This window comes from Taeniopygia guttata, chromosome 31 (assembly GCF_048771995.1).
Source record: "Taeniopygia guttata chromosome 31, bTaeGut7.mat, whole genome shotgun sequence".
NCBI lineage: Eukaryota > Metazoa > Chordata > Aves > Passeriformes > Estrildidae > Taeniopygia > Taeniopygia guttata.
Window position 1 is genome coordinate 4,302,914 of NC_133056.1, and position 27,549 is coordinate 4,330,462.

General features: G+C 50.3%; 1 protein-coding gene across 1 annotated transcript; it reads left to right on the plus strand.

The window, feature by feature from the left end:
* Positions 1-2,556: 2,556 nt before the first annotated feature.
* On the plus strand, positions 2,557-24,238 carry LOC140681067 (uncharacterized). The gene is made up of 7 exons (XM_072920270.1): positions 2,557-2,577; positions 19,739-19,888; positions 19,972-20,074; positions 20,266-20,613; positions 21,329-21,404; positions 21,824-21,910; positions 22,637-24,238. Exons 1-7 carry the CDS (start codon positions 2,557-2,559, stop codon positions 23,082-23,084), a joined length of 1,233 nt encoding a protein of 410 aa, XP_072776371.1. The 3' UTR covers positions 23,085-24,238.
* The last annotated feature ends 3,311 nt before the right edge of the window (positions 24,239-27,549 follow it).

Genomic DNA, 27,549 nt, shown 5'->3' on the forward strand with positions numbered 1-27,549 from the left:
AACTTCCTGTTTAGGCTGGAAATTAAGAGAAAATTTGTACTCATCAGAAGGGTGTTGAACTAGAGCAGCTGCCTAGTGACAACAGACAGATGGAGAAATGAAACCCCACATTACAGGCTTTTAATGTGGAGGTTTTTGGATGTTGGGGTCTTTAGAAGCAGATCTTGTGAGTCCCATGGGCAATGCAGGTGGTTTCCCAGAGGAGCATCCCTGTCCTATGTCAGGGATCTGCTGCCCTGGTCCCACAGAGTAACTTGGGTTGTACCTGATGGCTCAGCAGAGTTTGGGGAAATGCCTCCATGTTTTTTGGATTTTAATGGCATTTGGGTCAAATTTAATTTATCCTCTGAGGGATGGAGCCTTGAGTTCTCACGGGTTTTGTTTGAACATTTCTTTAATCTGCCCCCCACCCCAAAAACCCCCAGCAGATCCCCTGCTCCTCCCACTCTTCACATCTCTGTGATCCTCAGAGCTTTTCCCTGACACTAGAAGAACTGGAAATTGGCTGGGTTTTGTTGCCTCTTGGCAAGAAATTTGTCTCCTATTGTACAGCTCAGGGGGAAGGAAATCTCTTTCTCCCTTCAGTTTGCTGCAACAAAGTGTTTTGTTCCTCCTTGTGAAGAACTGGGAAGAAACACTTCTTTTTAAGCTGAGGGAACACAATTCAATTCCCTTATCATTTTGAGCAAAATAACCAAGTTATTTATGTTGAAAGTCACTCCAAAATTTTAAAGAAATCTTTTGAGAAAATATTTCTCTTGATGACTGATTATGAGTGGCTATGGGAAGAAACTCTTTGCCTTGAACCACTCAAGGCAATAATTTCTTTCCAAGGAGTAGATGTAATTACATTTTCTGGGTAAAAAAAAAAAAAAAAAAAAAAAAAAAAAAAGTAGTAGTGGACCGAAGGAGCTTCAAGCCCATCTCCACTTGCTGCCAATGACTGAATTAAATGCGCAGGGCTCCTATCAGCTCTGCCAGACAAAACGTTGCTTTTGGGTTATTGGGGGTTTTGTCAGAAGTCTTTGTAGTATGAATAGTTCATACTGCTGGCTTCAGCTATTCCTGCTGTCCATCATATCTTGCTATTATAAGGCAGCTCTTTTCATTATGTTGTCTTTTAATTCAGATATCTGAACCTTTTTCTACTTCTAGTCCCAGTTTTCAGTAGGACAAACATTTTCTTATCTGTGAGTGTATTCAGTGGTGGCCACACAAGTGAAGCCAAGAAGCTGGCAGGTGATAATTTATGAAACTTTGTATAATGGGAAAAAATCAGCATTCAATTTCCATCTCCTTAGAAATCTCTATTTCTTTTTTTTTTTTTTGTCTCTTGTGCTCTTTGTGGCTGGTCTGAGTTTAGTGCTTGGAAATGCAATTATATGGATCCAAATTCTTTTGAGAGAGAATAATCTTGTACACAAAGCCAAATAATTTTAACTTTTTAATATTAGAGCAGTTTGACATCCAGGCATGGGGAGCTGGCAGTGGTTAGTACCTGGCCAGCCTCAGAACAGAGAGTTCATCTGATTTAAGTGAAATTTCATTCATTGGAAACAAAGTAAAATTGCCTCTTATTTGCTCAGCACTAAAAATCCACCTGAAGCTGATTGCCAATACTTGCTGCTGAGTGATGGGATGGCACCATGGGATGTCACTTGCAATGGCACCATGAAATGAGAGAAATATTAAAAATTGGTATTTCCAACCATGTGCAGGCCCTGATGTTCTGCTGTTGGCTTGGTGCTGTCAACAGGGCTGATTTTGATGGTTTTAGAGGCACTAACCTGGGCAGTGAAATGCACCTCATTGCATCTCAGGTCTCTGCAGGTGCCTTTATCTTCCTTCATGCTCCTCAGAACTGAAATCCCGCAAGGACCAAGTCAATCTGAGTCTTTGGGAAGGATCAGTAGTGATAGATTTTGGTGAGATTTGAGTCAGGAGATGTAAGTAGTAGCAGAAAGTGCTGTAATCTTCATCTTTGTGCTCTCCTGCATGCTGATGCAGTATGAAGGAGGCAGGGATTCCATAAAGCACCTTCTGTAGTTCCTGTGGGAGAGAAACCTGTAGTAGATAGGGACAGGCGGAGCGGAAGATCACGGAATGTCACGGAAAGATAGACCCCTCCCCCCCTCTCTCTTCCCCACTTATCTAGTAACCCCAGGAGTCCCAGAAGAATGTAGCCACACCTGTTCTGGTAAATTTCCACTACCCACTATCCCTGAGACCCCCAGCCCCCCTCTGACGTAGCAAAGACCCCTAAAACTATTTAAACCCACGAGATAGGATAATAAACGCTTTTCAACCGTCTGCCATATTGGTGTCTGCGTGTGTTGATTAGCCCGAGTGGCTTGGGCGAGACCAGGCCGCCGTGCTGCCACCTGAACCAGGTCCCTGGTTGTCTTTCATAAAGGCAACATATCTGGTGCCGAAACCCGGGAGAAAAGAAGAAAAATTTGCCCGGTGGATGGGTTTCACCTGGACAGAAGCAGCGGCCAGGACGGTCGGACCGTACCCAGGCGTAAGGGGAGACGTCCCCTAGGATCCGCGAGCGTCATGGACGCAGTGGCCAGGATCGTGAGTGCTATTTATTCGCAGTGGGGTATTGGGTGTAAGCTCAAGGATTTTCATCTTGCCGTGGCGAGATTGCTTGAGCTAGGGGCAATAGAGCGTCCCGTGGATGTATTACATCCGGAAATATGGGACAAATGCACTGCCGCGCTAGCCGAGGACACAAAATCCTCCGGCAGCGGCAGAAATCTTAAAGCGTGGAGCAGAGTAGAAAAAGCCCTACGCAAAGCGATAGAAGAGCAGGAGACATGGACCGCGGCGCGCACGTGTTTATTAGTTACTCCCAAGCTCGGGGTGGGGGCGGGGACGCAGACTGCCCCTGAGAGCGATCTGCCCGGCAGCGGGGACCCAGGGGGGCTCAGCGCGACACCCCCTCCCCCAGATCAGAGCCCACCCCCCCCCGCAGGAACCCCCCGCGACACCCCCGCCGCGGAAAATCCCCAAAAACCCCCCCCCGCTCATATCCCCCGAGAGACCGCAAATTCCTCCGAGCCGCCGCCGCCGCCCGCCCGCGATCCGATACCGGAGACGCAAAAGCACGCGGAGCGCTTCTGGCAAGGGCTGCTAAAAGAAGCCCAAGGCGCCGATACCGTGGCTTGGGAAGACGGCGCGGCCACGCCACCCCCATACTCGTTTGAACATGGCGCCGGGAGCGGCGGGGAGGGGCGGGGCTCGGGCGGTCCCGGCGCGAACACCCGGGGGGAGCGTGACCTCGGGAATGCGCGCGCGCGGGAGAAGGGGGCGGAGAGCGGCACGGAGCGCGGAACCAACCAGCGGCTCCATCCGAAGCTGCCACCATATAAGGCAAAAACCACCCCCCGCGGTAGGCGCGGCGAGCCGGGGGGGCGGGAGCGGCGCCACCCCTACGGGGAGGAGCGAGCTCGGGGCCGAACAAAACGGCACGGAGCCCCGGAAGTGCGCTGGCACTCGTCTTCCGGCTCAGAGAGCAGCAACAGCTCCAGCAGCTCAGAGGAGCTGACGGAAGCTAGCGATGGCTCCGATTCAGACGAAACGGAACCGGCACGGCTTGAAACAAAGCCGAGTAAAGCTCTAAGCCGCGCCGAAAAACAACTACAATACGAATCAGCCCAGTTTACTGACTGGGGGAAAATAAAGATAGCTTGTGCTGAATGGTCCCCAGCGGCAGCCATACAAGCCTTCCCGGTACGGCTTACCGGTCCGGAAGGGAACCAACAAAGGGTATATACCCCGATAAACCCAAAGGATATACAGGCAATTGTCAAAGCCATTGCGGAAAAAGGGATCAACTCGGCTATAGTTACTACTTTAATCAATGGTCTTTTTAGCAACGATGACTTGCTTCCCTTTGATATCGAACGGATAGGGCGTATGATATTAGACGGAGCGGGAATGATCGTGTTTAGGCAGGAATGGGAGGATAATTGTAGAAAGCAGCTAGCCCAGGCATCCGGCGCGCGGCAGCCCCTGCATAGATCGAGCTTATCCAGACTGATAGGAAAGCATGATGATATGATCACACCACAGCAGCAAGCTGCACAGATGCAGGCTGAGGAGGTCAGAGCGACCACTCGGGCTGCTAGAGAGGCTATTCGCGCCGCCTCCGAGTCGTGACCAAGCCGGCACCGTGGTCCACTGTGAGGCAGGCAGAGAGCGAAAGCTTCACACAGTTCGTAGATCGCCTGCAGGCAGCGATAGACTCCTCCACCCTGCCGGCGGAGGCAAGGGGCCCCGTAGTGGCCGACTGCCTGCGCCAGCAGTGCAACTCTGTTACTAAGGATATCTTACGCTCCCTGCCAGCCGGGGCTAGCCCGGCGGACATGATCAGACATGTAGTTAGGGAGGAACACCTGACGCCCATTCAGGCGGCCGTCCACACCCTGACCAATGCCATGGCGTGTTTCAAGTGCGGGGAGGCGGGTCACATCGCGGTGAGCTGCCCCCAGCCGGCACGGCGGCCTGCCGCAGCGCCTCCACCCCAAACACGCCCGCGGGGATCCTGCTGGGGCTGCGGGAGGAAGGGACATCTGGCTAGGGAATGCAGGTCCCGGGCCCAGGGAAACGGAAAGGGGAGGGGGCCCGCGGGCCGCACCCAGCCTCCTCCCGCTGCGAATATGAGGCGGCCCATCCATGCCAACCCCCAATGGGGCGGGGAGCCCTCGTACCCCATTCTCCCACAGGAAGCAGCCAACTTCATACCCCTGCCAGCGAGTATCACGGCACAGCCTGCGGCGCCTTCGTACCCACCGCCACCGCAAGCAGCGCCTGTGCCACAGGGTCAGCAGGGGGTGCCCCAGAACAAGACAACCCCTGGGTGGCCCTGGCCCTAAAAATAGGGAAGGAACCCCCGAAAATTTGGGGGACATGCCGCCTTTACGGCAGTCAGGACCCCCACGTAATAGGGCTTCAGTTTTGGGCAGACACAGGAGCAGACTGCACAATCCTACCCCAAGCCCTATGGCCCCGACACTGGCCGTACAAGGAAGTCCCCCCAGTGAACGGGGTGGGAGGGTTGTCCCGAGCTTGGAAAAGCACCCAATTGGTAGCTATAACGCTCCATACAAAGAAAGGACCAGAACAAACAGTAGCAATCCACCCCTATATCTTGCAAAACTCCCCACCCCTGATAGGAAGGGACGTTCTCGCCATGCTAGGAGTCAGGATTACAAATTTATGATGAGGGCCACTGCTGTGCACCCACTGCTGCCAATCAAACTGACTTGAAAATCACCAGACCCCGTATGGGTTGAGCAGTGGCCCCTGTCAAAGCCTCGAATGACAGCCTTGCTGGAACTGGTCGACCGCGAGCTACAAAAGGGCCACATCGAACCCTCCACCAGCCCGTGGAACACCCCTGTGTTTGTAATCCCCAAGAGATCAGGAGAAGGCTACCGCCTCGTCCACGACCTGAGGGAAGTAAACAAGACAATTCAGCCCATGGGTCCAGTTCAGACACTACTGCCCGCGAACTCAGCTATCCCCAAAGGGCAGCCGTGCGCAGTGCTGGACATCAAAGACTGTTTCTTTTCAATACCCCTGCATGCTGAGGACAAAGAACGGTTCGCCTTCTCCGTCGTGTTCCCGAACGGCGAGCGACCTAACCTCCGCTTCCAATGGAAGGTGCTACCTCAAGGCCTTGTGGACAGCCCGACCATATGCCAGATCACCGTGGACAGGGCACTGATGCCAGTCCGACACTCCCACCCTGCTGCGACCATCATTCAGTACATGGACGACATCCTCGTCGCTGCACCATCGGCAGGCCAAGTGGATCACCTAGTGTCCACGATCACGGAAACCCTCCAGGCCAACGGCTTCGAGATCGCGAACACGAAGATCAAGAGAGGACCGTGCGTGACCTTCCTGGGAGTGGGGATCACAAACTCCTACGTGACCCCACCCAGGATAAAGGTCCGCCGAGACATCAAGACCCTCCACGACATGCAACGACTCGTAGGATCTCTGCAGTGGCTCCGCAACATCATCCTAGTTCCGCCAGAGGTCATGGACCCCTTGTATGACCTCCTGAAAGGAAAACACCCGTGGGACCCCAAGGAGCTGACCCCGCAAGCAACAAAATCCCTCGACTTCATCGAACGTCAGATGTCCACTAGCCTGCTTGCCAGGTGGAACCCGAGCGTACCACTGGACTTATACGTCCACTTCACGCAGAAGGGAGGAGTGGGAGCACTTGCCCAAGGACCTTCCGAAAAATCCCAGCCGATCCAGTGGGTGGTCCTCGGAAGACCGACTCACGCATTCTCCCCAGGAGTTGAGTGCATTGCTAACCTCATCATGAAAGGCAGGAGACTCGCCCTTAGACACCTGGGGACCGAGCCGGCAAGGATCCACCTCCCCTTCCGCAAGCGACCGACCACGGAGTCAACTGCAATATCGGAGCACCTGGCCCTCGCTCTCACCGGCTTCGGAGGAGAAATCTCCTACGCCACCAAACCACCCTGGACCCAGCTACTGACCATTGTCGACATAGATGTGCCACCGAAGGTCATGGACCGACCGCAACCAGGACCAACGGTCTTCACAGACGCCTCCTCCATGACTTCTACCGCAGCAGCAGTTTGGCAGGCAGGAGAAACGTGGCATTGCGTCAAAACGTGTGACCCCACGCTGTCAGTGCAACAGCTGGAAGCAGCAGCAGTGGTCTTGGCATGCGGACTTTTCCAGGACGAACACCTCAACATCGTGACAGACTCTATATTCGTGGCAAAGCTCTGCCTAGCCATGTCAAGACCAGGTGTGTCAACATCCACGACGGCCTCCATGCTTGAAGAGGCACTCTCCTCACGCCAGGGCACCGTGTCCGTCATCCACGTCAACAGCCATAACCCAGTCAAGGGCTTCTTCCAGACTGGCAACGACAAAGCAGATGCCGCAGCGAAGGGAGTGTGGACACTGCAGGAAGCTCGTCAGCTGCACGAGTCACTCCACATTGGGGCCAAAGCACTGGTGAAGAGATGCGGGATCTCGACAGCAGACGCGAGGCACGTAGTGGCCACCTGCCCTCACTGCCAGAAGTCACCCCTATGGACCGGTGGAGTCAACCCGAGAGGCCTCAAGGCGTCAGAAATCTGGCAGTCAGACTTCACCCTCTGCGAACTGCTGAAGCCCCGAGCATGGCTTGCAGTGACAGTGGACACCTACAGCGGAGTGATCATAGCGACACAGCATCTCAAACCCAACTCCAAGGCCACGATCCAGCACTGGCTGACAGTTATGGCATGGCTTGGTATCCCCAAGCAAATTAAAACTGACAATGCTTCCAATTTTATCTCTAAATCAGTGCGAGAATTCGCCTCAGTGTGGGGTATCACCTTAGCGCAGAGAATCCCATATAACAGCACCGGACAGGCCATTGTCGAGCGAGCAAATCAGACCCTAAAAGCCAAATTAGAAGTGTTAGCAAAGGCAGAGGGCTTTGCCAATTCCATCCCCTCAGGAGACCACACGCGCATGCTAGCAACTGCGCTGCTAGCACTGAACCAATTTCCTAGGGGAGATGAAGCAAACAGTCCCATTCGAAAACACTGGGCCACCCAGACACTAGAGGAGGGCCCACAGGTCATGGTCAAAAACGAGCTAGGCGAGTGGGAACGGGGCTGGAGACTGGTGCTTACGGGACGGGGGTACGCGGCAGTTAAAAAGGAGGGCAAGATCAGGTGGTGTCCACTCAGGTCGATCAAACCTGACCTTAAGAATGAAACTAATGGAAAACTGTGAGTTTTCGTTCGCAGGACACGCTCGTGGACCGTCCCCGCGATACACACACCCCTGCTCCAGAGAGAGATAACGGACCACCAAGCCACCAGACAGAGCCTGAGCGTCCCACGGCGGTGAGACCCAAACATGTACAGTGTCTCTGTGCAATCCTACTGATGGGGCTTGTGGCCGGGGGGCAAGCCGACCCAGGCCACTACCCTCACCAGCCGTTCAGATGGGTCATGCAACATCTCTCAAGCGACAAGGTGTTCAAAGAGGTCACCACCGCAAACGCTCCATCCTTCGTATTCCACATAGCCGATCTGTTTCCAGGGCAACCGAAAATACGGCCCTCAAGCCCACACATCATACTCATGTACATATCTTACTGGTGCCCAGCGTCCAACCCAGGGAAAAGGTACTGCGACTACCCGGGCTGGGGACATTGCGGATATTGGGGCTGCGAAACCATTGTTACAGATGCCAGACCATGGGCAGACGGGTGGCAACCACAGGAGCCCGACAAATTCTTACAGTTCACCTGGGCACCCTTTGGCTGCGGAGACCACACTGCACAGCCTAGACAACGGGCATGCGTAAGTTATAACATGACTGTCCTACAGCCAGATCACCCTAGCTGGGCCACGGGTAGAACATGGACGGTGGTCCTCAAAGGACCGAGGAGGTGGGTGAATGTGAGAATTATCAGGCTCCAGCCGCCAACGCCTCGACCAGTGGGACCCAACAAAATTATCAAGAATGTGCTGAGAGGGAAAAACACAACCCACCTCAAAACCCTGACCCCAAAAGCCACTGACACCCCGACCAGCCTTGCAGATACCCCCCAGATAGGCCGCATGGCTGAGTCAGACCCAAACCCAATCTTTCGTATGCTAGAAGCTACCTTTTTAACCCTAAACGAAACCAAACCGAACCTAACTAACTCCTGTTGGCTTTGCTATGATATCAAACCCCCTTTTTATGAAGGCATTGCTTTGGACACCCCCTTCAGTTACTCCACAGCCAGCACCCCCCACTAGTGCAGATGGGACACTCCCCGCAGAGGAATCACCCTGAGTCAAATCACAGGACAGGGCAGATGTTTTGGGAATGCAACCTTAGCAAAGCAGAAAGGCAACTTCTGCACTAAAGTTGTCAAACCTAACAGAAAAACTAACAAGTGGGTGATCCCATCCGCGTCTGGAATGTGGGTCTGCCAAAGGTCCGGAGTGAGTCCTTGTGTGTTCCTTGACAAATTCAATGACTCTACTGATTTCTGTGTCCAAGTTCTGATTGTCCCCAGGGTCTTGTACCACTCAGACGAAGAAATATACCATCTTCTCGAAGAACCTAACAGACTCCACAAAAGGGAAATCATCACAGGTATAACTATCGCAATGCTGCTCGGCTTGGGAGCAGCTGGCACCGCCACGGGCGTCTCAGCCATCGCAACCCAGCAGCACGGACTCTCCCAGCTGCAAATGACCATCGACGAAGACCTGCAGAGGATCGAGAAATCCATCTCCTATCTAGAGAAATCAGTCTCTTCGCTTTCAGAAGTAGTTTTACAAAATAGGCGGGGACTTGACCTTTTGTTTATGCAGCAGGGGGGATTGTGTGCAGCATTGAAGGAGGAATGCTGCTTTTATGCAGATCATGCGGGAGTCGTTAAAGACTCCATGGCAGAACTCCGAGACAGACTGGCTCAGAGAAAGAGAGACAGGGAGACCCAGCAGAGCTGGTTTGAATCCTGGTTCAATCAATCACCTTGGCTCACCACTTTAATTTCTGCCCTGGTAGGTCCACTGGCAATACTGCTTTTGGCTATTACCATAGGACCATGCCTGCTGAACAAACTAGTCTCGTTTGTTCAAGCCCGTCTGGAAAGGGCGAACATTCTGTTCATAGGCCACCAACAAATGCTGTAAACCAAAAAACTGCAAACACAGTCAGTAGCTAAAGCCTTCAGCACCTGCCTTAAAAAATCTACCCTGATCTACTAAACCACCCTTTCCTTAACAAGTCACAAGTTTGTACCTCACTCCAGTGCCTCTATTTACAACTACCTCATTTTGTATGTGATAAGGAGGGGGGAGATGTAGTAGATAGGGACAGGCGGAGCGGAAGATCACGGAATGTCACGGAAAGATAGACCCCTCCCCCCCTCTCTCTTCCCCACTTATCTAGTAACCCCAGGAGTCCCAGAAGAATGTAGCCACACCTGTTCTGGTAAATTTCCACTACCCACTATCCCTGAGACCCCCAGCCCCCCTCTGATGTAGCAAAGACCCCTAAAACTATTTAAACCCACGAGATAGGATAATAAACGCTTTTCAACCGTCTGCCATATTGGTGTCTGCGTGTGTTGATTAGCCCGAGTGGCTTGGGCGAGACCAGGCCGCCGTGCTGCCACCTGAACCAGGTCCCTGGTTGTCTTTCATAAAGGCAACAGAAACCAGTGGCAAGTTCTTTAATTTCTTAGAGTTTCAGGCATGTGTCATGTAGCTGGGCTGCTCCCCAGGGGCCAGGCTCTGCCTCTCCTTGCTCCTGCTGGTGCTTCCAAACTGTCCTCTGGGATTTTTATTTGCAAACCACCTCTGACCAGCTTCCATTTTGCTTTAAAAATTCAGCACCACGTTTGTGGCTGAAGAGGTCTCAGAGCTGGGGAGAAGGATTTGAGATGCAATTTGCATCAGAGTTGTTACAGAGGGGAAAATGATGAATCCCTCCTGTGTCTGGAACTGCTAATCTTGTTCTGAACATTGAAAACCTCTTCCGCTTCCCTCATTGTACCTAAATTTGATTACTGCTTTGATTTCACACCTCTTTCATGCAGGCTTTTCCTCTCTCCTTGGCTGGACTTGTCAGGCCTGAGAAGAGAAATTTTGTTGAGCCTTAGGACAGTTCCCATCCTCTATCCCGGCTCCCAATGCTGCTTGTAATGATCTTGGGAACCTGAGCATGAGGGAAACTGGGAGGAGTTTAGTGAGAGGCAAAGTAAGGCACAGAGGTGAAAGTAAAAGTGCAGAGTCTGGGTTACCAGAGTCTGCTGTGTTGTGGGGATCTGGGCCATGCAAAGTCATGTTTTCCTCTGTGAATGGCCAAATCCTTCTGTATCTCCTCCTGAAATTCCTGTGCACCTGGGCTGGTGCTGGAAGTGCAGCCACACAAAGTCCCCACAGAGCTGTGTGGGACCCCGTGGGAATCATTTCTTTGCTGCTTTTGATGAAAAGCTGTGACATGAACCTCAGTGTCAGGGAGGTGAGACGTTAATGCTGCTGCTGTCAGACAGTGCCCACACACCGTGTCTGGAGGCAGCTCAGGAGAAGATGAAGAAAAACCAGGATTAAAACCCATGTGCTACTGAAGTCTATCAGAAACAGCTTGGAGTGAAGTCTGTGCAGTGACTGGGGAGGGCTGGATAAAGGGGCCAGCTCTGAGAAGTCTGTGGTACAGCAGCGATGTCCTAATACTGATCTTTGCACAGAGATGAAAAAGTCTCAGTTTGCATAGCCTGAATGTCTGGGTCTGGAAATTCTGCGTTGCACAAGCTGTGCTGAGCTCATCTGGCTCTGAAATATCATCTCTGCACCTTAGCCAGGATCAGCATCAGAGTTCTGAAGAGATGTATAAAGATCAGTCATAACCCAGAAGCACACCTCAGCAATACACATCTCTGTCAAGTGAGGAGGCCAAAAGCTTTCGTTATTGTTCTTGGAGAATGAATTCAGCAATTTAAAAATTCCCTCTCTTGGCATTAAAATACTTTAGTTTCAGCTCTGCCCCCGATTATCAATGTCAAGTGTTCCTCTGGGTGGTTGGGGATGGGTTCTCCCCCTGCAGCACTCTGCAAGTTGGGGCTAATTAGAGATGTTCTGTCAGGTTCAGATGTTTTGGTGCCCGAGCAGGGAGTGCAGAACAGGGATGACAAGCGCTGACATTTGCTGTGCTACAAAGTCCAAGGGACAAACTTGTGCCAATGAACGTCACACCTTTAACTAGGAGGATCAATTAGTGTTGTGCATGTCCCAGAGTCTGGTGACAGAGGGGGCTTCCAAAGGAAATCTTGGTCCATGTAAGACCGAGGCCCCTGTGCTGAGGCTGCCTCCAGGCTGGTCCAGCCCCTCAGGGTGCCCAGGAACAGGGGCTGCCCACAGCCCAGTGCACCTCGCTGGCCCTGGGGCTACCCAGGCAAGAGCCATGGATGAGGCTGTGCAGGACCACGCAGGCTCAGCCCTGCTCCAACATGGGATCCCACGGGACCGGGCACGCTGGGATTTGCCCCTGCAGCTCCCAAGTGTGTCCAGAGAGACTGCAAGGAGACAGTGACCTCTGTCAGTGGGACCCCTCTGTGCAGGTACCCCCACTCCTGGGGTGGCTGTGCCAGCTCCCCCATGAACCTCCCGCCCTGGGAACCTGGAGCAAGCGGAAAACACAACTTTGCCAATGCTGCCTGTGCCTGAAGCAAATGGAAAGAGAGCTGGGGTGTGAAAAATCAGGGTTGTTTATTTACAGAAGAACAGCAATGAAAACACAGAACACATTGACTTTTGTAAGAATATTTGTAATAACAACAATTTATTGAACGTATATACCTAAGAACATATCTAGCAACAATATTTGAAACGTATTTACAGAAGACAAAATGAAGCACTAAAACTTATATCCTAAAGGCAACAACAAACTCTAAAAACTATGTACAAAAGGGTGCCATCTCTGTACAGGATCTCCATCAATCCTGGAAGAAAAGCAGGTGCCATGGTCACTCCAGTCAGGCACAGAGGGCTCTTCCGTGTGTCCCCAGGCTGGCACAGTGGGACCCTGCTGCCAGAGCTGAGGCTGGCTGGGTCTGGGGGCTGGGCCCCAGGCACTAAGATGGGGCTTGTGTGGCCGGAGCAGGGACCACCCAGCCCAGCCCCAGCCTGGCTGCAGGGAACCCACTCGTCCTGTGGGGACCACGTACCTGTCCTGCTGCTGGCATCGGTCTTCATCCCAGGACCATGGCCTCCTCTTCATCTTGTTCATCAATGTCCATGTCCTCAGTGTACTCTTCCATTTCCACATCCATCTCCTCTTCAACATCCACCTCCATCTCTTCCTCTCCAGTCTGTACTCCATCCACATCCATCTCCTCCTCCATATCAGTCTGTGTGTCCACCTCCATCTCTTCCTCTCTGTCTGCGACAGCCTGCAGAGGTAGCAAAACCTCAGAGTGGGGTCCCTGTCCCACCCCATCCCCCCAGAACTCCAGCCCACCCGGGCAGCTGGGGGGATCCACCTCCATGGAATGGCACCGTACCTTCCTCAGGACAAAGGTGATCATCCTGCAGGGATGGATGACACAATCCAGGCCTTCGGCAGCTATCAAAACTGATGATGGGGGTATCAGGGGGCAGGAACAAGAAGGGTGGCAGGAGCGGGCAGGAGCAGCGTGCAGGGCGTGCTGACCCCAGGGCCAACAGTTGTGTTGTGCTGCTTGCTGGCTGCTGGCAGTTCCAGGTGGGACATGGATTGTGACGTGACAGTTGAGCTAGAGAGCCTTTGGTTCCATGCTTAGCAACGTTCCCCCAGACCATGGTGCTCAGAGCCCTGTTCCCAAGGATGGGGCATCCACAGCCTGGGCCAGTGCCTCAGCAGCCTCAGTGGGAAAGAGCAGCTTCCTGAGATCCAACCTCAATCAGCCTCCTGCAGCTGAAAGCCATCGCCCCTTGTGCTGTTGCCACAGGCCCTGTTGAACACTCTGAACACTCTGTCCCAGCCTTTCTTGTGGGACCCTTGCAGTCCTGCATCAGGAACTGAGCGATGGAAGCTTTAGGCCCAGGTTTGCCTCTAAATGTACAAAATTAATAACAGTGGAGGGGAAGATGGTGGGACACTGGTTCTGCTCTAACTGGTGAATATTTTCTTTTTTTTTTTCTTCTTTTCTATCATGCTGATGCAGGTTGAAATGAAGCTTGGCACAATATCCATTTTCTTCTCCATTTGTGAAACACGGAACAAAGTCTGGGCAAGCTGATGATGCAGAGGAAAACCTGCAAATGTACTGGTTATCCTGAGCCTGGAGGATTCAGTTAAAGCCAGCCAAAAGCAATTTCTGGAAAGTCAAGCCTGGTGTACATTTTCTTGAGTTTTGCTATGCCATCTTCACCTGAGTCTTATAAAAAAGCAAACAAAAAACTCAAACAAAAACAGACAAAAACCCAAACAAACAAACCCACACAAACCAATCAAAGCAATGGATTAAAAAAACTCAAATAAAACCAAAGGGAATGAGGAGTTAGTATTAGTTGTGAGGATATCACAGCAGGCAAATGGCTGCTTCCCACCATGAAAAGCCACAGAAAACAGCTGCTCCAAAATATACCCAACAGGAGAACCATAAAAGTGATACATAGCAACTTTGGGGGCAGCTCCCCATTCAGGTGAAGGATGAGCACACAGTGGTACAGCTCCAGCATTCCCCACCCTCCAGGCTGCCCTTTGCTCCTGATGAAAGACCCTTGCAGGACTGTGGCCCCTCTCAGTGCATTATAAATCATTCCCACAGCTCCCAGTTGAGCCACTGGCCTTTCCAGAGCGAGATCCAGGCACAATCCTACTGCCTGCTGAGCCTCTCTGGGAGATCCTGAGCATCTTCCTGCCTAGAGCCACAAAAGAGCTCAGGCTCTCCCTGAACTGGGTTTTCAGGGGAGGTTTCCATATCCCTGTGAGATCTGTCCAACCCTCAACACATCTGATTTTATGTAAAACGATGTGTTTGGGTTCCTTCCCTACTCCTGTGGCCAGTGCGAAGTCACCCATGTGAATGGAGGGTATTGTGAGCAGGAAAATGCATTCCTGGGTTGCTTTTTTGCTTCACTGTCACTCAGCTGAACAGGGTCCTTATCTTAGAGGGACTTACAAGAATGGGTAGGAATTTTGGCTCTGAGAGGAGCAGAAAGCACATTTTCTGCACCACATTCCCAACAGATGCCGTTTCCCTGGCAAAACAGTGACTGTCATTCATGTTCCTGGGAAGACTGTAAAGAGCCGTTCAGAGATGACAGGTCCACCTGGCCTTTGGCTTTGTGTACCTCATTTCACATGTCCAGTTTCAAGGGCCATGAAAAGAGGCCACCTTTTGCCCTGGCAGTGCTGATCCCTCCTGCTGATGCCCTCCCTCAGCGTGGGAGGAATGCAGAGCTGGTCTCAGAGAGCCACAGGGCTTGAGGGTTCCTGTGTCATTTCCGTGTGTTGGTAACCATGATTGAACCACCTAGTTCTTGTCTCTTATTTATTGAACTCTGGTTGGTTTCTGGATCTGGTGAAGGATGTGGAGCTGCTGGAGCCACTCCAGGGAGACCTTTGAGCTCCTTCCAATGCCTGAAGGTGCTTGAGGAGACCTGGAGAGGGACTTTGGGAAAGGGTCTGGAGGGAGAGAACAAGGGGGAATGGGTTCAGCCTGACAAAGGACAGGTTTAGAAGGAGAGTGGGAAGAAATTCTTTTCTGTGAGATTGGAAAGAGCCTGGAACAGACTGACCAGAGAAGCTGTGGCAGCTCCATCCCTGGAGGTGTTCCAGACCAGTTGGACAGGGCTTGGAGAACCCTGGCATAGTGGAAGGCAGGGGGCATGGAATGAGATGGTCATTAGTTCCTTCCTAAGCCAAACCATTCTAGGATTCTATGAGTGGGCTGCTGAACTTGGCCAAAAGAAGAGCTACATTGCCGAGGTGAAGTGAGAAGGGGGATTAGAGCCACCTGTGTTTGCCCTTTAAATCCCTTCCAACATCAATTCTGGGCTCTGTCTCTGGGTGTGGGCACAAAGGAGCCTTTGTTGTTCTTCAGTGGGGCTGAAATCTAAATCTCAGCGAGTGCAGCTCAGAGGGTGACACGTGCTGCCGCTGGGGCCACTGTGTGGACTTGTTTTCAGAAAAATGGGAGATGCAGAGGAGAGAGAGGTTCCTGGATACAGTAACTCTACCTACACCTGGAACTGAGGCATCTGCCCAGGGATTTCATATTCACCGACTGGGAAGGAAATCGAATCAGGGCTTGCTAATTTTCATGAAGTCAAACACCTGGGATTCACTTTAGTCTTGCATTTTCCTGGAAGAATTCAACACAAGCGCTGTATATTTATACACAGGCCCTGGACTTTTCTGTTGTTTGATGAGACTACAATTTGTCTTCCTCTTGTGGTTCCTGCAATCCTTCCTCTCCCGAGGTTTGCAGTTGAATTACCAACCTCTACCCCAGGAATATTCATCTGTCATATTTTGGATATTGTTGTTCTTCAAAGGAAAGCAAACAATGAGAGTTTAAGCCAGGCCTCTTCCCAGGCAGATTTGATTGGAACCAAGCCCTGCCTCAGATCCAATCTCATCTCCATTGTTGTGTACGTCTATTAATTTTCCCATCATTGCTTTTCCATTTCTTATTACTATGCAGCTCAGTCTTGAACAACATCATTCAGAACTACACAGAAGTCACATACTGCTGCTTCCCTATTCCTATCTGCTTGTTACCTAATCCCACCCAGCTCTCTATTGAACATCTGCTTTTACCTGGGCTGACAGGTGTGTTTTTTAGCTGAAAATACTGCAAATCAGGGATGCAGAATTTCTCCTTGCCCTGTGAATCTGATTAAGGTCCTTTTCCAATGTGTCACTGAACATGTGAATTCTCCCTTTCTCCCAACAACCCCCAGTGCTGGTTTTGGCTAAGATAAATCAGACAGTGCTGTTTGGAGTCACTCCCCACCTGCTTTTCCATCTCATCCAGTGGCTGGGGTAGGATGGCTGGTTGGGTTGTGCAGACATTGCACTGCACCTTCCCCTGCTGGTGCCCAGCCTGGATCAGGGCAGGCTGGATGCCACATGGGATCCATCCTTTGCCATGCCATGTGATCCTCCATGCAGTAGGGATAACAAGGCCGGCACTGGGGAACCCCAGGTGCAGCAGCAGTGATATTTTTGGGAGAAACACGGAGCTGTGCATGGCCAGCTTGAAGTCTGCAGTGGTGTGAGCACCAGGCCTGCCATGCTGAGCCCAGGGCCACAAGCAGTGCTCACCATGGCTGGGACACTGAGTCAAGGAGCTTTGCAAGAATTGTTTAGCTTGGAAAAGCTCTCAAAGTTCATGGAGTCCAGCCCTCCCCTCAGCAGTGCCAAGTTCACCACTGAACCATGTCTCCTGGTGCCACATCCACACCTCCTTTAAATGCCTCCAGAGATGGTGACTCCAGTGCCCTTGGCAGCCTGTGCCACTGCTGGACTGCTCTTTGGTGAGGAAATTTTCTTAATATCCAATCTAAGCTTCCACTGGTGCAACTTGAGGCTGTTTCCTCTTGTCCGGTTGGTTGTTACCTGGGAGAAGACACTGCACACACACACACACACACAGAGGGACAGATGGGCACAAGGCTTGGGAATTCCCTTTGACTCCTCAAGCACAAACCTATGGGGATGGTCCTTTTTTTTGCACAGCAGATAAAATTGAAGCAGTGAGCTGTATCCTAACCAGGGAGATGGGGTAGAAAGATGCTTTGAAAGGAGATAAAACTTGCTGCCAGGCTTTCCTCCATGAGCAAGTCCAATTTCTTTCCCTCTTTTTATATTTGTTTTTTCTTTTGGTTCTGTGTTATTCTTCCGTGGCCAGGAGGCTGCAGGCATTTCAATTTTTTTCAAGTTATTGTTACAAAAAGGGCCCAAAATATGTTCTCTTCTCAGAGGCAGTAAACAGCAAGTGCACAGTGCAGCTTCTCTAAGCCTCTCTTCTCCTGTCTCAGGGAGAAAGGAGTTCTCCAAGCCCTAGAGCCTGAGTCACTCGCTGTGTGAGCATGAATTAACCAGGAATGTTCGAGAATTATTTCTGAATAATTCATGAACCTGAATTAATCATGCATTTTCATGAATTATTCATGAATAACTCATGGAAATGCAAGGTTTATTCATGCTCCAAAAAACCCAAGGCTTTTCCCCTTCTCTTCTGCTTTCTCTCCCTGTAAGAAACAGACCTGAAACAAGCTAAGGAAAAAAATAATATATGTATATGGGAAAAGAACAGGAATAATAATGCTGAAACAAAAAACCGGGACAAAAGAATGCAAAAGCTCTTTCTTTCCTTTGCAGTGGGGACAGCAGGTGGGAGCTTTCCAAGCCAGACAAAGGAGACCTGACAAGGACCTGTGGTGAAGGGACAAGCACAAGGCAGGGAAGTGTCCGGTCACCTCCTCTGCTGGAACAGGCAGCAGAGACCTGGAGAGACAGGAGACATCTTGCAAGACTCAACACCTGGAGCAGTGCTAACCAGGCAAGGAGCAGCTCTGTTGCTATCAGGATTGTGATCTCTCTTTTTTCTCTCTCTGTTTTTGTGTTTGTGTAGTTTTGTTGCTTTCCTAAGGGTAAATGAACAACTGGTTTGGGGAAGGAAGATCACTGTGTTTTCTTTAAATGTTAAAAGAAAATCCCCTAGAGAGCTGTTTGGGCTGGGATTGTTTGCTGTCTGGAATGTGAGCTCTGTTTCTGAGAGGGAGAGGGCTCAGCTATGCATTTATCCCAGTTTCTGCTCTGTAGCCTTCCCTGCGTTAGGGAGAGGGCTGGGGGCAGCTGCCTGTTTCGGGGAAGGATGTAGGGAGACAGGCACACAGATCATTTGTATATGGTGCTTCCTGATAAAAAAAAATCAATGCCAGGGTGTGTATCAGTCGGGAGAAAAAGGCTGGAGAAAACCAGGTGTGAGACTGTGCCAGCAGGGCAGACTGACAGGTCTGGGGAGAGTTACAGTTCCTGCAGGGAGCTTTGCTGCAACTGATGGTGGCTGAGATAGGGAAAGAGAAAGTTCTCCAGGGTGAACTTGAACCTTCCAAGTGAGAGGAATCAAATCCAGGCAGGACTTTAATGGGGGTGTGGAGAGAAAACAAGAAACTGGAATAAATTGGGTCCTAGCTGCCCTTTCTGCCAGCTCCAACTCTCCTCTGCCTACCCCAGCTTCCTCCCATTTTCTTTGGACACTGTGGCCATTCTTCACTGGCCACAGCACATGGGCCCAGCCTTGTCCCCAGAACTCTTCTGCCAAATGCTGCTGCCGAGCAGAGCAGGCAGGACTGGGGTGATGCTGCCTGGGCCCTTAGGAGCTGGGAAGAAACTGCTCCTGAGCTCAGCAGCCCTCGGCTCCTCAGCTGCTCCTCTGGCATGGGAGATTTTGGAAATCACCACCAGCCTGGCTCTCCAGTTTTTCCGATGGCTGAAGTCTGCAGCTCCAGGGGCAGAAAGGGAAAGCTCAGTGGGCAGAGCCGTGGGCCAGGACTTAGGATCCAGCTCCTTGCAGCTTTGTTGCTTGACTGCCTTAGACATATCTATCACTGGTCTGTGCCTCAGTTTCCCCATGGGTGAAATGAAGGGAATTTTCTGTTCTCCTTATCAAAGCATTTTGATGTTTACTGGGGGAAATAATTGTGGAGGCAAGGGAACAATCATTTCCTGGAATACCCCTGTGTCTTTTTGAGTCTCTTCTCTGCACTGCCTTGATATCACACAGACACAGCCCTGCACTGGAGCAAACTGCTGGAGATCCACTGAAGTCATTTGAGCTGTGATGGCTCACAGGGGCAGAGGAGCCAGCCTGTGTCTGCTCAGTGGCTTGTTCAGCATCTGCTCAAAGTGTCAGCTGTGAGGGCTGGCCCTGCCTGATCCCAGGTGAGACCTGCCATGGCTGTCACTGCGAAGGACACTTGGATGCACTGAAGGCATGTGGTGCTGTGCTCAGTCAGACCCAAGACAGCCTCCTAGCAAAGGGCTTTAGGACAAGGCAAGCTCAGAAAGGTGGGAATGGGAACAGAGAAATGAAATAACTGGTAGAGCAAATGTAAGGCCAAGTATTTTATATCTGCAGGTTGTGCTGGCCTGGGTAAAGCACATCTTGTGAACACTCCCACCCACAGGAGAGCCCAGACCCCTGTGGTGACATTGCCACACTGTCCCTCTGCTCCAGGTGGGCAGCCCTGATGTCAGCCAAGCTCTACGTGCTCATCACTGGCCCGACGGCAGCCGGGTTATCGACATCGAGAACATCAAGGAGCCCCGCAAGCCCTTCCACCTCTGCACTGTGGGGGAGCAGGTCCTGGCCCCTGCCCTGGATTCAGTGGGCTGTGCTGGGGTGTGGTGGAAGGCATAAGTGGTAAGTGACACCCCCCTGGCCTGGGTTTGCAATCTGGGGCTGCTCAGGAGCAGAAGGAGTTTAGTACTGAAAGATCTTCTCTTCCTACAGAGCTCAAAGGTATTTTGGAGAAGAAGCTGCTGGAAGATCGACAGCTCCTGGAGAAGTTAAGTGAGTAAGGGCTTTTGAAAATTGCACCTTTCAACTTCCATGGAGCTTTTTGGGTGGGAGGATGCTGAGCATGTTGTAGTCCCATCATAAATTTCACATCATTGCAATCAGTGCACAAAGCACTGAGTGGGAGTGGAAGACAGACACGCTGCTGTCCCATTGCTCATCCTGAGTATCTCCCTTCCTTTCAGAAGAAGAACCAGCTGTCCACAGCATGATGCCATCCCCACCAAAAAAATCCAGGAAAACCTTTCCAAAATGGACCTCAGGGAATGCATCCAGGAAATACCCCAGTGACAGGAACTCTCCTGCAAAGCCACTGCTGAGGGTGGCTGAGGCCAGCCTGCCCCGTGATGCCAGCAGCTCCTCCATCAAGGACAGGCGTGTCCTGGGAAGCGTGGCAGGGAGTCCCTGCTCACTGGCAGCTCCCCCCCACCCAGCCAGTGCCTTCACACCTCCATCCACCTTCATCACCACGGCCATTCCAGGGCCAGGGACTTCCCAGAGTGAAGAGGACAGGGCTGGTCCAGCTGCCAGAGGTAACCTTGGGTTCTGGCTCTGCTGCCTGGTCCTGAGTGACAGGGTGGGATGGGGACTTGCAGAGCAGTCAGAAAACCTCTGCTTTGCTCCAGGGCTGTATGGGTTTGTCTCAGGGCTACAGAGGTTAGAGATGGCATTTCCTGGTCCTTTCCACCTGGGAGATCTGTTCCAGGAGGGCTGTCTAAAGGGAGATGCCTGTATGTAGTGTATGGTCTCTGCTCTGTCAGGCACCAGCTGTTTCCTGGGCTAGCAGTTCTCTCCCCCCAAGCCAAAAGACAATCTGAATGAATGAATGCCTGAATAACTGAAATTCCCAAAAGCCCTGTGTCTCCATTAGTCAAACCTTCTCAGATTTGCCTATTTCCCTATTTTTCCACCCACTACTGCACCCATTAAATGCACTTATGAAAATGTGCTAGTGTCTTATTTACCTGCTGACTAACAGCAGCATCCAGAGATGATTTGGCTCTACTTGCCTTGCCCCCACCATATCATTTGCACTTAGAACAGAAGCCCTTGAGATGCCACTTTTTTCTAATAACAAATCTCCATTGATCAGTCCTGGAAAGCCTGTCTGGATCACTGCTCTGCAAATGGAATAAGGTGTTGCCATGCAATCTAGCAGGGGTGCTTAGATGATATGTTCTGGAGACAGAGGGGTTCAGGACCTTTTCAACAGCTGATTTTTCAGCTTGTCTCTCACCCTTGCTGCAGATTATGTTGCCCTTCCAATGAAGAGGAAGCCAGATGGCATCTTGTCCCCGTGCCAACAGCAGATCTGTCTGAACAGGTAACACCTGAAAGCACAATAAAGAGCCTGAATGTTTCACACCACACATATTGATTTCTGTCCACACTGTCTCCATTCTCTGGCAGTGCTTGCTTTGTGTAGATGCTCATGGAGGTTAAACCCAAAGCACAGAAGATAACAGAACTTTGTGTGGGCACACACAGCAAGAAATGAGCCTGTGCTCTGATTCCATGGCGGGTCAGTGGGAGGCCCCCCATATCTGTGTGCCAGGGGGATGCAGAGGAGTTTGTGCACATTGAGAACCCTTCATGTTCCCTCTCAGTCTGTTTCATTCTTGTTGCACATGAAACCAGAATTGACTTTGCTTTGAATTCCAGATAATTCTCCTCAGGAATGAATTTGAATGTGAGCACAAAGCTGTTTGTGGCAGTGCTGTTTAACTTGCTTGTTTCTTCCAGCCGTGAGGAGCGCAAGATTGATGCTTTGCAAGAGATGGATGGCTTTGAAAGGGTTCACAAAAATGTCAGTCCTGGTGAGATGGAAAGGTAATTAGCAAAAGAAGGCACTTGTTCATAACTGTGTTCTCCTTCTCACTACAAAAGTGAGCAGTGAGATCACAGATGGGTGACAAAGTGGGGCAATTTTAAACTCCAAAGTTGCTGAGTCTCTTTGCAATCAAGCCAGGTGTTTCTGATTGTAGGGCTTAGATTTAGAGATGCAAGAAGGCTCTAAAACAGTGCAGAAACTACAAAGCTCTTGCCTATAACAATCAAAACATGGCTGTGTGTTCCTTGTCTTATTGCTCATTACTTTGATGGCCAGTATCCAGTGATAAAATGATGCTAGGGACGGTTTTCTTGCCAAGAAATGGGTGCCAAAAAAATTCAAGTTATGGTTCTTGCATTGTCATTTCCCACAAGTCTGTTGTTTAATACCACACATATATGTGTCCTGGGACTTGCAAGACAGGCTTTATGTCTTTCCTTACAAATAAGAAGAAAACTGAGCATCAAAGTCTCCATGTATGCATGCCAAGGGGGAGTTGAGGGTTAAACTGAACATTCCTGAGAACTGAAAAGTCCAGATCATGTCACTTTTCTCTCCTGCCTTACTCCTCACCCAGGAATAGCTGGAAGGGCTGATAGTCTGTCAGAGGAGTTGTCCTGCCCTGCTGGCAGAAGGCATCTAATCACTGCTTGGGTGGAGGAGTGACATCCAGAGTGAGGACATGGTGTCTTCTTGCCTTTGCACAAGCGACTTTAATTTTTCAGGGTGGAGAAGATGGAGCAGCTGGAAAGGATGGTGTTGGACCTCCAACAGGACGTCCTCTCTCTGAAGAAGAAGGTGCAGAGGCTGGAATCCCTGTCCTTCCAGGAGGAGCCCCACCAACAGCCGTGTGAGGTGGTGGAGCTCTTCAACGGCTACACCAAGGAGCAGCTCAAAGAGACCATCAGGTTTGACCAGAAAATCAGCACAGCCTGCAAGACTCTGCTCTACAAACTCTTCACCTCTGACTACATCCAGAGCCACTCCATCACAGGGCGCAGGGGCAACACCTTCCGGGAGGCCAAGCCCATGATGGACGAACGCTGCATCAAAATCATCCGGGTGCTGCTGAAGCAGAAGTTTGGGGATCACCTCAGTGACACCGTGATCACAGAGAAGATCCAGAACGTGCAGAAAGCCCTGAGGCAGAAGTTTAAGACAGAATGTCTCTGAGGAGTGGAGAATTTGGTGTCTCCTCCTGCCATTCCGTGTGTGTCCCTGAGCAGCCTTCCCAGGAGAGATGAGCCGAGCAGCTGCTGCTCAGTAGATTTCCCCCAGGGAGCCAGCCCAAGTAAACCACGTGCTAAACACAGCTCAAACACTGCCAAACATCTGCCTCCATTAACTGAGCCGGAACTGGGCCCAGCTTGGCTCGGTTTTTGCACTCTACAAGTTCCTTCCCATCCAGTCTGTGTGAGAACCTCACTGTGGGTGCATGGAATCACCTCTACGACTCTGATGGTGCTCAAAGGCTTCAGGGCTCCATTTGAGTCCAAGAATGGGTCAGAAAGGTAGCCTTGTTCCACACTGCAGAAATGCTGGCTTTGGGATGGGGAATCCAGCTGCAGACAGCCTGTGTCACCCAATGTGGCTTCTCTCTCTCTGCCTCTGGTTGCCTCATTCTGCCTGTGGGACAATATTTACTCTTTCCTCACAGTGAATGTTTTATTTCCATCACTAAAGAAAGGCAGATTCATTAAAATGACACCTTAAAACATTCAGAAAAAGATGTCTTGATTTTTTTCTGCCTATTTGAATGTAGCTATAAGGAGGAGTTGTCTTCCCTAACAAAAGCCTGCTGAACAAGAGAAAGGGTCACCCATGAAAGTTACATTAATTTTCCTTTCTAGATCAGATTATTTCCATACAAGAAAAATCCCCTACATTTTTATGACACAAGAGTGAGGGATGGAGGACAAAATATGGCCCAACTTTGCTTCAAAGACACACATATTGTGGACACTGTCAGTGTTATTTAAATACAGTATTTTTATCCTAGATAAGAAATGCCGAGTACAACCAGACACTTTGCTGAGGGATTACAGAGAAGGTCTAGAAAGACACATCTTTTCCTAAATAATTCAGAGCTGGAGTGTGGGTGGGTTAAAATTGTTCTAAGCATTAAAAGAATGAGATGCTGACACCAGTCCAGCACTTAACAGAAGTGTTGCAAAATACCAAACATTCCCTTTTACAGAGGCTTCTCTGACAAGGAATTGGTTTTCTCAGCTTAATTTTTAAATTATTCAGGAAAAGAAATGTCAGTGGGTTTGCATTAATCAAAACATTTGGTTTAATTTATATGTTTTGTTGTGTTTTCAAGTATTTATTTTCTTCACAGTTACATGAGAAATAATAATGCAAAATAAATGTATTGGAGAAACAAGGAGCTGTTTTGAAAGGGGGGGGTGGGGGGGGAAGAAAGAAAGGTGTTCTTCTCAGAATTTTCCTCCCCCTTCAGCCTTTATTTTTGAGCTCATCCATTAAAGTGGAGTTAATGCTGTGATGTATTTTGATTTTGGAGGGAGATAGGCTTGCCAATGTTTCTAGCACTATTTTCATCAGATGTTTTTAACAGTCATGTTAAATTGCAGAAGTAACAACTAAAGATATTCCTTTTGTTTTCCCAATGCAATGTTTTTTCTAACTATTGTGCAAACACATTGGTGATGATTTCTGCTTTGTAGGGAGCTTGGCCTGAGCAGCAGCTGGAGCACATCTGCTGTGGTCACTTAGAGCCCAGAGTGCAGCTAGTCCTGGAAAATACACTGAAACTGAGCAGAACTGCCCCAAAACCTCCTCAGTGCAGAAACACACCAGCCCTGCCAGAAACCTGGGACCTTCCCACCGCAGGCCTTAGGCTGGAATCACTGCTCAGGGTGATGTTTTGAATGTTAACTTATCAGAGAGAAGATTGAGGAGGCACAACCTTGTCCTGCAGAACCTTGTTCCACCCCCTGCCATGGGCAGGGACACCTTCCACTGTCCCAGGTTCCTCCAAGCCCTGCCCAACCTGGCCTTGGACACTTCCAGGGATGGGGCAGCTTCTCTGGGCACCCTGTGCCAGTGTCTCTCTCAATCTCTCCTCTCAATGTTCATCACATTCCTCACCAAGCTGCAGCCTGGAAAGCCAGCTCATGAATGTTATTTATTAAAATAAGTGCTGCTGTGTCCTCCCCCGCTGAGCCCCCTGTGATGAGCTGCAGATCATTACTGTGAGCGAAGGGGGGAACAAAGAGCCAGGGAATGGACGTGCTGCGGGGTGCCACGGCTCCCAAAATGCGCCGCTCTAATCATCTCCCCTAGAAACTGATGAGCTGGGTGACCTTTCTGCTTGAAAAACCCTTCGGTGGCTCCCTCAGAGGTAACTTCCCAGCCTAACACACTTGCTGGTACTCAGGAGTGCTCCTGGTAAGTGGGCTGATGGATGCTCTGCGTCTCCGTGGGCAGCACAGCCACAGCAGTAATGAGCCAGCGCTCCAATGGGCGCTTCTCGGCTATAAAAGTTGTCCTCAGATATTCTCAAAGGCTTTGATATGGCAGAGAGGGTTGAAGAACGGCAACGCAGGCGGCTTTTCGTCAAACTTCATTTTTTAAAGTATTTGTGAGCCGGAGGCAGCGTTTGCAGGCTAATTGGGAGCACGGGCAGCCGTCGGCGATCAAACGTCAGCGCGAGGATTCCGATGCTCTCACCTCCCTGAACTCTCCAGCTCTGGCTAATCAGCCTCCAGAGGGAGGATCACACAGCACTGGCATGTGGCATTCCCCAGGGGATGCGGGGGTCAGGGTAGATAGAGGAGGAGGAGGAGGAAGGATTGTGCCAGAACCACTTCACTCGGGGATGTTCAAAGCCTGTGTCTCTAAGTGATGAAGGGCAGCTCAGTTGAATAGAATTAACTTCCCAGTTTAAATGAATTACCAGGAAAAAGTGGTCAGCACTTGCTGTTGAGATTAATTTCTCTGCCGAATCTGCAGCATCTTGTTAAAAATGATGCTCCTGCTCAGCTTCTGGGGTGAGGTGGGTGCAGGAGGGTGTGGACAGTAAAAATGAGGGTCAAAATGCAGGGGAGGTCTCCGGGGAGGTTTTGCATTTGGTTCAAAATCAAGAGAAACGGTGCTTGTCAACATTTGCAGAAGCAGGATGGGAATGGAGCATCCAGACCTCTCTCCCTCCAGGACAAGCTGGAGCAGCAGGGCTGTCCTCAAGTTGGGTTTAACCAAGGTGTGCAGGGACCTCAATGGGCTGTGGGGCTCTCTGAGAGCCATTGGTCCCCAGTACCCCAAAACTGCAATGGGGCCCTGCCACACTCCCCACCAGCTGGTCACACCTCTGTTGTTTCCTTAGGAACCAGCTGAAAGCTGCATGTTACTCACTGGCAGCAATACACAGGTTTTCAGGGAAAGATGGGAACCTTTCCAGCCTGCTCTGTATCAACCTTTACGTTTTAAGCTGGGCCAACACAAGGCTTCTCATGAGGCTTTCCTTTTTATGAAATTTCATAAAAATCATAGAATTGTTTGAATTGGAAGGGACCACTAAAGGTCCTCTAGTTTCAATGCCCTGGAATGAGCAGGAACATCATCAACTAGATCAGGTTCTTTAAAGCCTCATCCAACCTGACTGTGGCTGTTTCCAAGAATGGTGCATCAACAGCTACTCTGGACAGCCTATGTCAGTGTTTTAAAAGAAAAAAAAAATTCCAGTTGTAGAGGTTCTGCTGGCAGTATGATTTTTTTTGTGGGGAAAAAAGCCTGGCCCAAACAAGAGAGAGATTCTTTGGTGTTTAACCCCATTGATTTAGAATTAATTTCCTTGACCCTGCCAGGGGGTTCCATGTTCAGTACAGGCAGATTTCAATTTTCCCATTATGTGGCCTGTAGGAAACACTCACTGCTGAGTTTCTCAATGCCTGCACTGTGTGCATCCCCCAGAAACCAAAACACATTCACTTAATGACATGCAGACTGTGAGTATCAGATAAAGGAATGATGTTAAAATGGAGCTAAATCCCTCCCTGGGTTTTAATTGAGGCTTACAAAGCCTGGCTGCCTTTCTGTGAGCCCCAGACAGCCATCACTGAGCCTGCCTGTGCTCCAATCTGGTTGGATGCACTTGGAAAAATCCTCTGTGCAGGAGGAGTGGGGCAGTGGGTGGTGGAAGTGTCTTTGGTTTGATATCCTCCACCAGGCACCTGCAAGGACAGGGAGGTTTCAGCTGGGGGATGAAAGAAATGCCAGAAGGACAGACCTTGGCCTGTATGAGCTTGGAGTCGTTTGTCATTTCCTACTGTCACCCACACACAAATACTTTGTGTCACAGACTTGTTGTTCTGGTAAGTCTTTATCTTGTTTGGTTTCAAAAAGCCAGTAAAAATAAAACAACCCACATAGAGTGTGGTCCCAGAGCTATAACCAGACAATATTTCTATAAAAGTAAGTTTTTGTATCATTTTACTTTCTTCTTGAAATCATATCGGGTTTTGCTTTTGGTTTCTTGTGGTGTTTTTTTGGTTTGTTTTGTGGGGTTTTTTTTGTTTTTTTTTTTTGAGAGTCCATTCTCATGCCTGAGAGGTGTGGAAATATATCAGATTTTGTACTTAAAGCAGGCATTTATGTCTCTACCTCACTCATATATTCA

Excerpts from the sequence above, each read along its gene's own strand:
- LOC140681067 (XM_072920270.1), top strand. The coding sequence starts at position 2,557 with ATGGACGCAGTGGCCAGGATC. Across the intron at positions 2,578-19,738 it reads TGGACGCAGTGGCCAGGATC|GTGGGCAGCCCTGATGTCAG; the intron begins GTGAGTGCTATT and ends CCTCTGCTCCAG. Across the intron at positions 20,075-20,265 it reads ACAGCTCCTGGAGAAGTTAA|AAGAAGAACCAGCTGTCCAC; the intron begins GTGAGTAAGGGC and ends CCTTCCTTTCAG.